Genomic DNA, 12,271 nt, shown 5'->3' on the forward strand with positions numbered 1-12,271 from the left:
TAATAAATTGTGTTATTTCCAGCTTTACAGAAGGACGATAACACCATAGAAATGATAAGAATAATAGGCAAAATTTTTGATGAATTGGAACGCGAGCTGTGTATCTAATCCTATTCTGTGTGATAATGTCTGCTGAGCTGTGTAACTAACCCTTTCCTGTGTGATACTTTCTGCTCAGCCGTGTATCTAATCCTATCTTGTGTGATACTGACTGCTGAGCCATGTATCTAATCCTATCCTGTGTGATACTGACTGCAGAGCCGTGTATCTAATCCTATTCTGTGTGATACTGTCTGCTGAGCCGTGTATCTATTCCTATCCTGTGTGATACTGACTGCTGAGCTGTGTATCTAATCCTATCCTGTGTGATACTGACTGCTGAGCTGTGTATCTAATCCTATCCTGTGTGATACTGACTGCTGAGCCATGTGTCTAATCCTCTCCTGTCTGATACTGACTGCTAAGCTGTGTATCTAATCCTATCCTGTGTGATACTGGGCTCCCTGTTATGAGCTCATTTTCTGCTCCACCAGTTCAGAGTTCTCCTTCCGTTCTCCCTCTGGTGGTGACAGGCGGTAGTGAGGTTGGTTTAATTGGTAGTGATCTGCCACCTGGTGAGGAGGATAATGATTGGATCTCTGGAGTATCAGACTGGATATAAGACAGCTGACGCCCTATGCTGGTGCTGGTGATTCAGTCTGCTTCTCAGGTCTTAGACTCAGCTCTGTTCCAGTCTTCTCAAGTTAAGTTTGTTTTTGCTAATGTTTACACTTGCTCTTGTTGTTCAGTTCAGTTGTTTGTGTGGTCAGCCAGCCCGGCTGGGTTGTGCTGAATTTCCACTTTTATTTATCTGTATTTGCCAGTTTGCTTTTTTTTGTCCCATATTAGATTGGTCTCTTTTTGCTCTGTCTCAGAATATTTCAGAGTGCTGATATAGTGGGAGAAGTCTAGTGACTTCAGGGTTAATTTTGCTATCAGATGTGTTGGACACTATTTTTGGTAGGGTTTTTGGCAGATTGCAGACAGTATCTATCCTTTCCTGTCCTTTCTAGTTAGTTTGGCCCCATCGTTTGCTCAGCCTATTTTCCTGCCTTTGTATGTGTTTTCATCTTGTTTCACCGTCAATACATGTGGGGGGCTGTCTTTCCTTTGGGGTCTGCTCTGGGGCAGTTAGTTTTCCTCTTTTCCTGCTTTAGGCTTATTTAGCTCTCCGGTTGTGACGAGGCGTCTAGGACCAAAGTAGGAACGCTCCACGACTGCTGCTAGTTGCGTGGTTAGAATCAGGGATCTGCAGTCTGCATAGTTACCAACCTCTCTGGTTTTCTGAGACTTGGCTTGTGTTGTTTTTTTTCCTCGGCGACCCATTCATAACAGCTCCCCCTGCAGTCTGTGTCAGAGGGTGGTCTGTGTTGGCACGGTAATAAATTGTGCTATTTCCAGCTTTACAGAAGGACGATGACACCATAGAAATGATAAGAATAATAGGCAAAATTGTTTGGTGAATTGGAACGCGCGGGGTTAAAATTTCGCCTCACAACATAACCTATGCCGCTGTCGGGGTCCAGACGTGTGACTGCAAAATTTTGTGGCTGTAGCTGCGACGGTGCAGATGCCAATCCCGGACACACAGACACATACATACACACACACATTGAGCTTTATATATTAGATATATATACTCACCCAGCAGTGCCAACCCTCGCTCTCTCAAAGCTGTCGCTATCCCTGCAGCCACTCATCACTGGCTTCATTCTCCTCTCTTACGGATGTAATTGACATCCGGAAGACATGATAGGGCATTGTCTCTAGATGTCTTGATTTGTCCGAAGGCGAGGAGAGTGAAACGAGCACTGATTGGCCACATGGATCACTTGACATAACAATGTTATGCAAGCTTCGGAAGAGTGAGTGCTGCCACCGCTGGAATGACGTCAGCATTTTCATCCAGTAAAATATGTGCTGTTATTTTACTGGATGAAACATAGGCATTCCGAAGGGGTTGTCCGAGTAGGGAACAACCCTTTAAACATAGTATATAGCTTGTTAGTTCAAATTTAGCTGTAGATGTTCTATTTATAGAGGTACTTTTTTTTATTTTTTTTTTAATGCAGGAAGCCATTAATAACAATTCATTCTATCAACCAAAAAGACAATTGGAGATGGGAAACGTGGAAGAAGCATTTCAGACAGCTGATCATGTGCATGAAGGTAAGGCCTTTGACACCATTAATACAGTAGCTTCTGTACTGTGCAACTTCTGTTTAGCAATGAGTCTCCTGAGATAAAGCATCAGGCAGGTATATGTATTGTAAATGTAAGTGTATTGTAAATCTGTCATTTAGATCACTGACAGATTTTATTATCAGCTTTCTATGCTTTAGTAAAATCAGCTTTCTATGCTTTAGAAGTACTGACCAAACCTGAGTGCTGATGCAGAATAAACTAGTCTTTATAGCAATGATAAAGAAAATGTATTTGCAAGTACAGTAAAATCCCTTTTGCAGAGGAACCGTTATCTACGGGTGTTGGGATGTGGATATTCTTGCCTTCATAGAAGTTCATCGCTCAGCCGGTTTCAAACAAAGCTCATATTTATTTTGCGCAAAAAAAACATACAACACAAAAGCAAAATAAATATTCTGCCCACATGCACACTGATGACAGCCATGTTTCATCAGCGTGACAGGTACCGGCACCTGGGAAGAAGTGGTACAGTTCTCGCTGATCCCAGGCGCCGGTTGCTGAGCTTTCATCATTGTTGCTGGGTCTCCCTGAAATCAGTGCAACCAGGTGACAATGATGGGAGTTGTATTCAGCACCTGCTGTGTCCCTCCTGTCAAAAATAAAGAATTACATTTTTTTAAAAATGGCATGGGCTCCCTGCTGAATACAACGGCATCATTGTTGCCTGGTTGCGCTGATCTCAGGGACACCAAGTGACAATGATGAGCACTGCCGTCAGCGGCTGGTGCCTGGGATCAGTGCGAACTGTACTGCTTCTTCCCAGGCGCCGGTATGTGTCACACAGACAGCACATGGGTGTGAAACACAGACACACGGATGTCACATACATACATACAGATGGCACACGAAAAAGGGCCACAGATCTCACCAGTATTGGTTTTTAATCTACACGAATCATCAAGACGTGTGAAGGAGACCTAGCTTGACCAAGTCCACCACATTTTCTCCCACATGCCCTTAAATACAGATTATTCCATTATCCAGAATCACATTGTCTGAAAGGCAGTCAGCAGTACTTACTGGCGTCCGCGGTTGCGACGCCGTATGCACGGTAGGTCTAGAAGGACGCTGACCCTGTGTCTTGAGCCCGAGTCCTGTGACCATATACCGTGCATGCATTCCGCTGGGACCTGTGAGCTTCCAAGCTGAAGTGGCCTGATAAGACACTCGTCCCTGTGTTCTGGAGGGGTTTGGCAGAGCATGTCAAAGATGCTCTAGCTACCAGGGAGGTTCCGGTAACTGGAGGAGCTGATTGCTATCTCCACCCGCATTGATCTGTGTTATACTGAGCGCGGGCTAGAGCGAGCTCAATCCAGACAGAAGGTTAGGTTGCCTCCCACCTTCTCTGAACCTCTTGAACCCATGGAGGTGTCTTGCACCGGTCCCAAGTCGAGCCCGGTGCGAAGCTCCACACGCTGTTACCAGTGTCAACAGTCTGGTCACCCGGCTAACAAGTGTCCGCAGTGGTTGAAAAAACAATCATGTACAGTGGTAGTAGGGGGGTCTATCTGATATGAAACCTTTCTCCCCCAAACCGGTATTCTGAGGGACGTTAGATAGCGGTGCTTCCACCTGGGAGGTAGAGGTCATGGTGGACTCCGGAGCAGAAGGAAACTTCATGTCCTCGGCCTTCGCCCAAAAGCAAGCAAAACCGCTGGTGCTACTGCCCCACCCCGTGACCATCAGGGTGGTCAACGGTTCGGCCTTACCATCCCAGATTACCCACCAGACAGCACCCCTTGGACTCTCAATCCCACCATCTCACCACGAGACGTTGTCCCTGCTCATTATGCCAGAGGGCATTGACCAGGTGCTTCTCGGAGTTACGTGGCTCCATTGCCACTCCCCTCATATAGAGTGGTCTTCGGGGAGTATACTGGGTTGGAGCAAGGACTGTGAGGGAAGGTGCATGAGGGGCAGCGTTCAAGTAGCTTCCATGGAAGTGCTCGCGGATCTCTCCGCGCTTCTCAGACACTACCAGCAGTACGCGGATGTCTTTTCCAAAAAATCAGCAGAGACGCTTCCGCCGCACCGTCCTTACGACTGTCCGATAGACCTTTTGCCAGGCGCGGAACCTCCTAGAGGCCGCGTGTATCCTCTATCTCTCCCGGAGACGGAGGCCATGTCACAATATATCCAGGAGAACCTGGCAAGAGGTTTTATCAGAAAGTCAATGTCGCCAGCTGGTGCAGGGTTCTTCTTCGTGCAGAAGAAGAGTGGAGAGCTGCATTGACTACAGAGGTCTCAATGCCATTACAGTAAAAAAACCAAATACCCTCTTCCTTTGATCTCTGAGTTGTTTGACAGGTTGCGAGGGGCCTGGATCTTCACTAAGTTGGATCTACGGGGGGCGTACAACCTGATCCGCATACGTAAAGGAGATGAGTGGAAGACAGCCTTTAATACCAGGGATGGCCACTATGAGTACCTGGTCATGCCCTTCGGCTTCTGTAATGCGCCTGCTGTCTTCTAAGACTTTCTAAACAACGTCTTTCATGATATGCTCTCCACCTCGGTGGTGGTCTATCTGAATGACATCCTCATCTTTTCTCCAGATTTGGCCACTCACCGGAGAGACGTCTGCAAGGTCTTTGACCGTTTGCGGGCAAATTCTCTCTTCGCCAAGTTGGCGAAGTGCCAATTTGAGCAGGAGTCCTTGCCATTCCTGGGTTATATCATCTCGGCCCAGGAGTTGGCTATGGATCCTGCCAAACTGCAGGCGGTAATGGACTGGCAGAAGCCCCATTCTCTTAAAGCGGTGCAGCGCTTTTTGGGGTTTGTTAATTACTACCGCCAGTTCATTCCCCACTTCTCCACACTGGTAGCTCCTTTGGTGGCCCTCACCAAAAAAGGAGCTAATCCCAAGGTTTGGTCAGAACAGGTCTCCATGGCCTTCTCGTCTCTGAAAAACCATTTTGCTGGCACTCCTATTCTACACCGTCCCGATGTGGATAAACCTTTTATCCTAGAGGTGGATGCCTCATGCGTCGGTGCAGGAGCAGTCCTTTTCCAGAAGGATGCTCAAGGTCGGAAGCACCTCTGCTTCTTCTTCTCTAAGACCTTCTCACCGGTGGAGAAAAACTACTCCATTGGGGACAGGGAGTTGCTGGCAATGAAATTGGCCTTTTCCGAGTGGAGACATCTCCTGGAGGGAGCCCGGTTCCCCTTTCAGGTGTACACTGACCATAAAAACTTGGTCTATTTACAAACGGCCCAGTGCTTGAACTCTCATCAAGCTAAGTGGTCGCTCTTCTTCTCCCGCTTCCGCTTCACCTTGCACTATCTGTCCGGTGAGACAAACGTCCATGCTGATGCCCTCTCTCGCTCGGTGGTCTTGGCGGAGGAGGAGGCTGAGCCTCGGCTAATCGTCCCCACTGAGAGTCTGAGGACCATGGCCCCGGCTGCTCTCGAGTCAGTGCCGCTGGGCAAGACCTTTGTCCCTCCTCGCCTGTGGCCGGAGGTTCTCACGTGGGCACACGCGTGCAGGGTAGGTGGGCACTTTGGCAATAAGCTGACCACAGAACTCCTGGCAAGGTTTTATTGGTGGCCGCACATGGCTCGGGACACGAAAGAATACATTCAGGCATGCGTCTCTTGTGCTCGGAACAGGTCCTCTAGGCAGAGGCCGGCTGGGTTACTGTATCCCCTGCCAGTGGCAGACAGACCCTGGGAGATGGCCTGCATGGATTTTGTGGTCGGCCTGCCCAAGTCCGGTGGCAGCACTGTCATCTGGGTGGTCACCGACCATTTTTCTAAAATGGTGCATCTGGTGCCACTCGCGCGGCTGCCTTCCGCTCGAGGTCTCGCTGCACTGTTCATAAAGCATGTATTTCGTTTGCACGGTATGCCGGACAAAATAGTTAGTGACTGAGGTCCCCAATTTGTGTCTCGGTTTTGGAGGGAGCTCTGCAGTCTACTCAGTATCGAGCTAAACTTGTCCTCCGCCTATCATCCCGAGACGAACGGGTTGGTTGAGAGAGCCAACCAAACTCTGGTCACGTACCTGCGACATTTTGTCTCTGCCAGGCAGGATGACTGGGCATCCTTACTACCATGGGCCGAATTTGCCCTGAATAATGCAGTGGCTGATTCCACTGGTCAGACTCCGTTCCTTCTTAATTACGGCCAGCATCCACGTGTTCCCGTCCCGATGCCAGTGTCTTCCACTGATTCCTGGGTGGTAGACTGGGCAGTGGAGGCTCGCGACATTTGGGATCGCACCCAGGTTGCCATTCGAGCCTCTAAGGAGAGAATGAGGGCATCCGCCGACAGACATCGGCGCCCCGCTCCAACTTTTGCCCCTGGCGACTTGGTGTGGCTTTCTGCCCGAAATATCAGGCTGCGGGCCGAGTCCACCAACTTCGCGCCGTGATACATTGGTCCCGTCAAAATCCTCGAGCGGATCAGCTCAGTGGTCTACCGTCTGGCTCTTCCACCACACTTGGCCATCTATGATGTCTTCCACGTGACCCTTCTCAAACCTAACATAGTAACATACAGTGGGGAAAAAAAGTATTTAGTCAGTCAGCAATAGTGCAAGTTCCACCACTTAAAAAGATGAGAGGCGTCTGTAATTTACATCATAGGTAGACCTCAACTATGGGAGACAAACTGAGAAAAAAAAATCCAGAAAATCACATTGTCTGTTTTTTTTTCATTTTATTTGCATATTATGGTGGAAAATAAGTATTTGGTCAGAAACAAGCAATCAAGATTTCTGGCTCTCACAGACCTGTAACTTCTTCTTTAAGAGTCTCCTCTTTCCTCCACTCATTATCTGTAGTAATGGCACCTGTTTAAACTTGTTATCAGTATAAAAAGACACCTGTGCACACCCTCAAACAGTCTGACTCCAAACTCCACTATGGTGAAGACCAAAGAGCTGTAAAAGGACACCAGAAACAAAATTGTAGCCCTGCACCAGGCTGGGAAGACTGAATCTGCAATAGCCAACCAGCTTGGAGTGAAGAAATCAACTGTGGGAGCAATAATTAGAAAATGGAAGACATACAAGACCATTGATAATCTCCCTCGATCTGGTGCTCCACGCAAAATCCCACCCCGTGGGGTCAGAATGATCACAAGAACGGTGAGCAAAAATCCCAGAACCACGCGGGGGGACCTAGTGAATGAACTGCACAGAGCTGGGACCAATGTAACAAGGCCTACCATAAGTAACACACTACGCCACCATGGACTCAGATCCTGCAGTGCCAGACATGTCCCACTGCTTAAGCCTGTACATGTCCGGGCCCGTCTGAAGTTTGCTGGAGAGCATTTGGATGATCCAGAGGAGTTTTGGGAGAATGTCCTATGGTCTGATGAAACCAAACTGGAACTGTTTGGTAGAAACACAACTTGTCGTGTTTGGAGGAAAAAGAATACTGAGTTGCATCCATCAAACACCATACCTACTGTAAAGCATGGTGGTGGAAACATCATGCTTTGGGGCTGTTTCTCTGTAAATTACAGACGCCTCTCATCTTTTTAAGTGGTGGAACTTGCACTATTGCTGACTGACTAAATACTTTTTTTCCCCACTGTAGTAATTAAGGTTGAAGGGAGACTTCACATGTCCCGGTTTTCCGAGTCATCTGACGGGACATCAGACTGGTTTTCGGACGAGTTTGAGGTCAACGCCATTGTGGGACGCAGGTTGTGCGTGGCAAAAATTATTTTTGGTGGGTTGGAAAGGTCATGGTCCAGAGGCCCGGACCTGGGAACCAGTGGAGAACATCCACGCCCCTTATCGCGACATTTGAGCGTAGCGAGGTTCAGAGGGGAGGGGGCCCTAGGAGGGGGGTAATGTTAGGCGTCGGGTTCCTGCAATTGCACAGCAGGGATCCAGAGCCTCACATTCAGTGGTCTCCCATTCTCCATCAACCGCAGAGGAGCCTGATTAGCAGTTCCATCATTCCTACGCTCTGCTCAGACCAGCTCTGTAGGTCAGGTTGTTGCTGCCACCTCTGGGCCAGCAATAGCAATGCAGGCTGCTCAGCAGCAAGCCGCGCCAGAGGCTAAGTCCTTCCGTCGCTCCACCGAGCATGCTCACGAGATGATCTCCCATTGGAGATCGGGAGTCACATGCACAGGTCCTTCTCCAGATCTGATTGGTCCATCTCAGGGATCTGGAAGCTTCCGGAAGGTCCTGGCTATAAAAGGTTCGCATGGCCGAGCGGCCATGCGCTAGTATAGACTCTAGTTGCTACCTGTGTGAATGATGACGGATGCATGGATTTGCAAATGGCTCATTAAGATTCCCCTCCCTCTGATGTTACGTGTGTGGATAGGGAACTAGTGATAGAGTCAGCGCCAGTCAGTGGCAAGCTACAGGCCACAGTGCATATCTTCCACGGTACTAGCGTCCGACAGTGTGCCTGCTACCGGGCATTGTCGTCTTGCGGCAGTGTCTGTCGCCACGCTGCAGTCAGCAGTACTTACTGGCGTCCGCGGTTGCGACGCCGTATGCACGGTAGGTCTAGAAGGACGCTGACCCTGTGTCTTGGGCCCGAGTCCTGTGACCATATACCGTGCGTGCATTCCGCTGAGACCTGTGAGTTAACAGGCTCAGCATTTGTGTTTAACGCCTTGGCGTCTCTGTGAATTAACAGAGTCCACCCAGCGCACTCCGGGTGACGTTCAACCCGTGTGCGCAATATCGCCATATTGTGCGTCAGCCATTACATAGCAGCAGTGTAACACCTCAGAACGGTGGACCCCGGGCGGCGAACGCACTTTCTATTATTTATTATTTAGTGCATTCCGCCGTCCGTAACACTCTTCTCCTTAGCATACCTGCATCTCTAGATCTATCTTCACCCGGGCACTTTCCAGGCCATAACGGTCCCTCTTCTAGGTGACCCCCATCAATGGAGACACAGTCCGAGACAACTTTAACACTTTCTTTGTTTAGGATTTGGCACGTTACATCCACAGTTGGTACATTATGACATTTGCTTGCTTCCTCATCTTGCCCTTGTTTGTTGCCACTTCTGTGCAGTAGACGCCCGGACCGGACTGTCCTAGATTGCTTCCCAGTTCCTTCCTGGCCTGACCTCAATATAATGACATTTCCTTCAGCCTGTTTCACCCCAGACACGAATTCATCAATCACTACGTTTGGTGGCCCCTGGTGAAGCATCTGGCCTGTCTGCACCAATCTCATTGAAGCTCCAACTCCTTTCACCTCCTTAGTCCAGCCAACTATAGACCTAAAAGCACTGGCCCAGGCAGTAAGACGCAACATCTTCCTTTTCCTGTTCTGACCCACTACTAAGACATGCAGTGGCCGTGGGTAATGTGGGCTATAATGACTTAACGTTACGTGACTGCCGAGCAGTCCTGGCCTATAGCCCGGGCCTATAGCCCATGTGGACACTTGGGCACCCTGGCCCCTTCTCACTAAACCACTCTTCATCACTAACCTTAACTCTCAGCAGCCCCTCCTACAATTAACCCTCTATGAACATCCTATCAGGCCCCACTAGTATCCCCCCATCTAGTGGCTCGCAACATAATTACATCTGGTCTATGGGGGAACTATATACTAAAAGTGCCCTCCTCTAATGTCCCAAGAAGGATACACTAACTTTCCCTGACTGTACATGTACAAAGGACACATAATATATATGCAATACTATAATAAAAGAATACAAGACAAGATATTACAGTTTTCTATATAATGGTAACACATTCAAGTGGCAATACCATAAGCAATGAGCGGTAATACATAGTTATACATGTAGCAGTACCGCAGGCAATTATCATAAAACACATCTGCAAACATCAAGAACCTGAAGACAATCAGAGGGAAGGGAAGCATGAAAGACATTATATCTTACCCCCTTACATCGGTGTGCAATACTGGATCAGTTTCTCTGAAGCAAATATTAGCAACAAGCCTGAGTCCAAAATATATAACAAGAGGAATGTACTCTAGAATACAGGACTGTACATTAAGGTTAAGCACCATAATAAACAAAGGCAAATAAAAATGAGTGCAAAAAAAAAAAGATAAATAAATAATTTTTAATATTAAAAATAAGCAGTATGTAGTTCATTTCACCTCATGATTGTCATTTGATGTGACATGTACTGTGAGCTTTTATATAGACAGGTGTGTGCCTTTACAAATCAAGTCCTATCAGTTTTATTAAACACAGCTGGACTCCAATGAAGGAGTACAACCATCTCAAGGAGGATCACAAGGAAATGGACAGCATGTGACTTAAATATGAGTGTCTGAGCTAAAGGTCTGAATACTTATGACCATGTGATATTTCAGTTTTTCTTTTTTAATAAATTTGCAAACATTTCTTCATTTCTGTTTTTTTAGTCAAGATGGGGTGCAGAATGTACATTAACCCCTTAAGCCCCAATGGTGGTTTGCACGTTCATGACCGGTCTAATTTTTACAATTCTGACCACTGTCCCTTTATGAGGTAATAACTCTGAAACGCTTCCATGGATCCCGGTGATTCTGACATTGTTTTCTCGTGACTAGTGTTGAGCGATACCGTTCGATACCCAAAAATATCGTATTGGATGGTATCGCCCGATACGAAAAAAATATTGGATATCGCCGATTCCGATACCGGAAGTCCCATTCAAGTCAATGGGACTTCTGGTATCAGAATTTAAAAAAACCCTTTATTTCCTTGTTGGCTAATTCTACGTAATTGAAAACAAATAAGAATCATGTAGAATATATTGTGGGAGGTGGAGGAGACATTAAAGGCATAGTGGTTTATTCAAACCACATGGCATAGCATTAATTCCAATTTTTTTTTTTCAAGACGTTTGGAGTTAAAAAGATATTGACTATGTTAACTTTTTTATATTTTGTCAGATATGTATGTTTCACAACTTCCATGCTCTTCACCTTCTTTTGTACTTCTCCCACACTTTCTCCTTCATGATCCGCAGCAGTAGCATTTTTTCATCAACTTTTTCTTCACCTTATTCATCTTCTTCACCTTCTTCCCATTAATTTTTTTTTTCCATTCTTCATATTCTTCTTATTCAGCTATTATTAATTTTCATATGCTATTTCTTCATCTTCTTCCTATTCTTCTTTTTCTTCATTTTCTTATGGTGACAGGCATTCCTGTAGTACTTATCTATAAAAGTTATAAGATTACAACTTACGTTCTGCCTGTCACAAAAGATTTACAACAGGATTTGTCCGCGTTCAGTTTGGCCTGCAGCAGCAGGCATTTTCCAGGGGCACCACGAGGAGGAACGGACTCACCCCCATTTACTGCTTAGTCGTCTTCTGCTTATAATTTTGATTTTTTCTATGCTGATTTTTTGTCTTATGCTTAATGTTCTTCTGCTTTCTGTTCTTCTGCTTTTGCTTCTTTTGCTTCTTGTTCTTCTGTCTTTTGTTCTGTATCTTGGTGGTTGTCTTCATGTTCTTTGTCCTCTTGGTCTTATTATTTAGGGTCATATTTCTGGTCGTCTTTGGTGTGGTCTTCAGGGTCGTCGTCATGGAGATCAATAAGGATTACCAAAGACAATCCACCAAGGACAACATCTGCAAGGAGTTTGTATGTTCTCCCCGTGTTTGCGTGGGTTTCCTCCGGGCACTCCGGTTTCCTCCCACACTCCAAAAACATACTGATAGGGAATTTAGATTGTGAGCCCCATCAGGGACAGTGATGAAAATATGTGCAAAACTGTAAAGCGCTGCAGAATATGTTAGCGCTATATAAAAATAAAAGATTATAAAAAGCTTGATCTTGGAAATGTAGCAGAAGGTACAAGAAGGCTGAGAAACTGGCGAGAACCAGCTGACAGTACTGGATCCCCTAGTGGCAGCAGAAGGAACAATAGCCAATGGCACTACAGAGGAACAGCTGACGGTGCTGGACCCTGGTTACTATGCAGGAGGTACCTGTGCTAGAAACCACTACCAAGGACCAGCTGACATTGCTGGACCTCGGATACCGAGATGGAGGCACCTAGGCCAAAGGCTCTGGCGAGAACCAGCAGACAGTGCTGGAACCCGGATGGGTAGCAGAAGGAA

General features: G+C 46.9%; 1 protein-coding gene across 2 annotated transcripts in view; it reads left to right on the forward strand.

Moving 5' to 3' along the window:
* The window catches only part of LOC141054217 (aldehyde oxidase-like), a 234,811-nt gene that overhangs the window by 103,538 nt on the left and 119,002 nt on the right, over window positions 1-12,271 (forward strand). For both annotated transcript variants that reach the window (XM_073551447.1, XM_073551448.1), the window contains one exon: window positions 2,112-2,208. In XM_073551447.1, coding sequence (XP_073407548.1) covers window positions 2,112-2,208 — 97 coding nt within the window. The remainder of the gene's footprint in view (window positions 1-2,111; window positions 2,209-12,271) is intronic.

Source organism: Dendrobates tinctorius, unplaced genomic scaffold (assembly GCF_039654945.1).
Source record: "Dendrobates tinctorius isolate UK_male_01 unplaced genomic scaffold, ASM3965494v1 ptg000177l, whole genome shotgun sequence".
Taxonomy (NCBI): domain Eukaryota; kingdom Metazoa; phylum Chordata; class Amphibia; order Anura; family Dendrobatidae; genus Dendrobates; species Dendrobates tinctorius.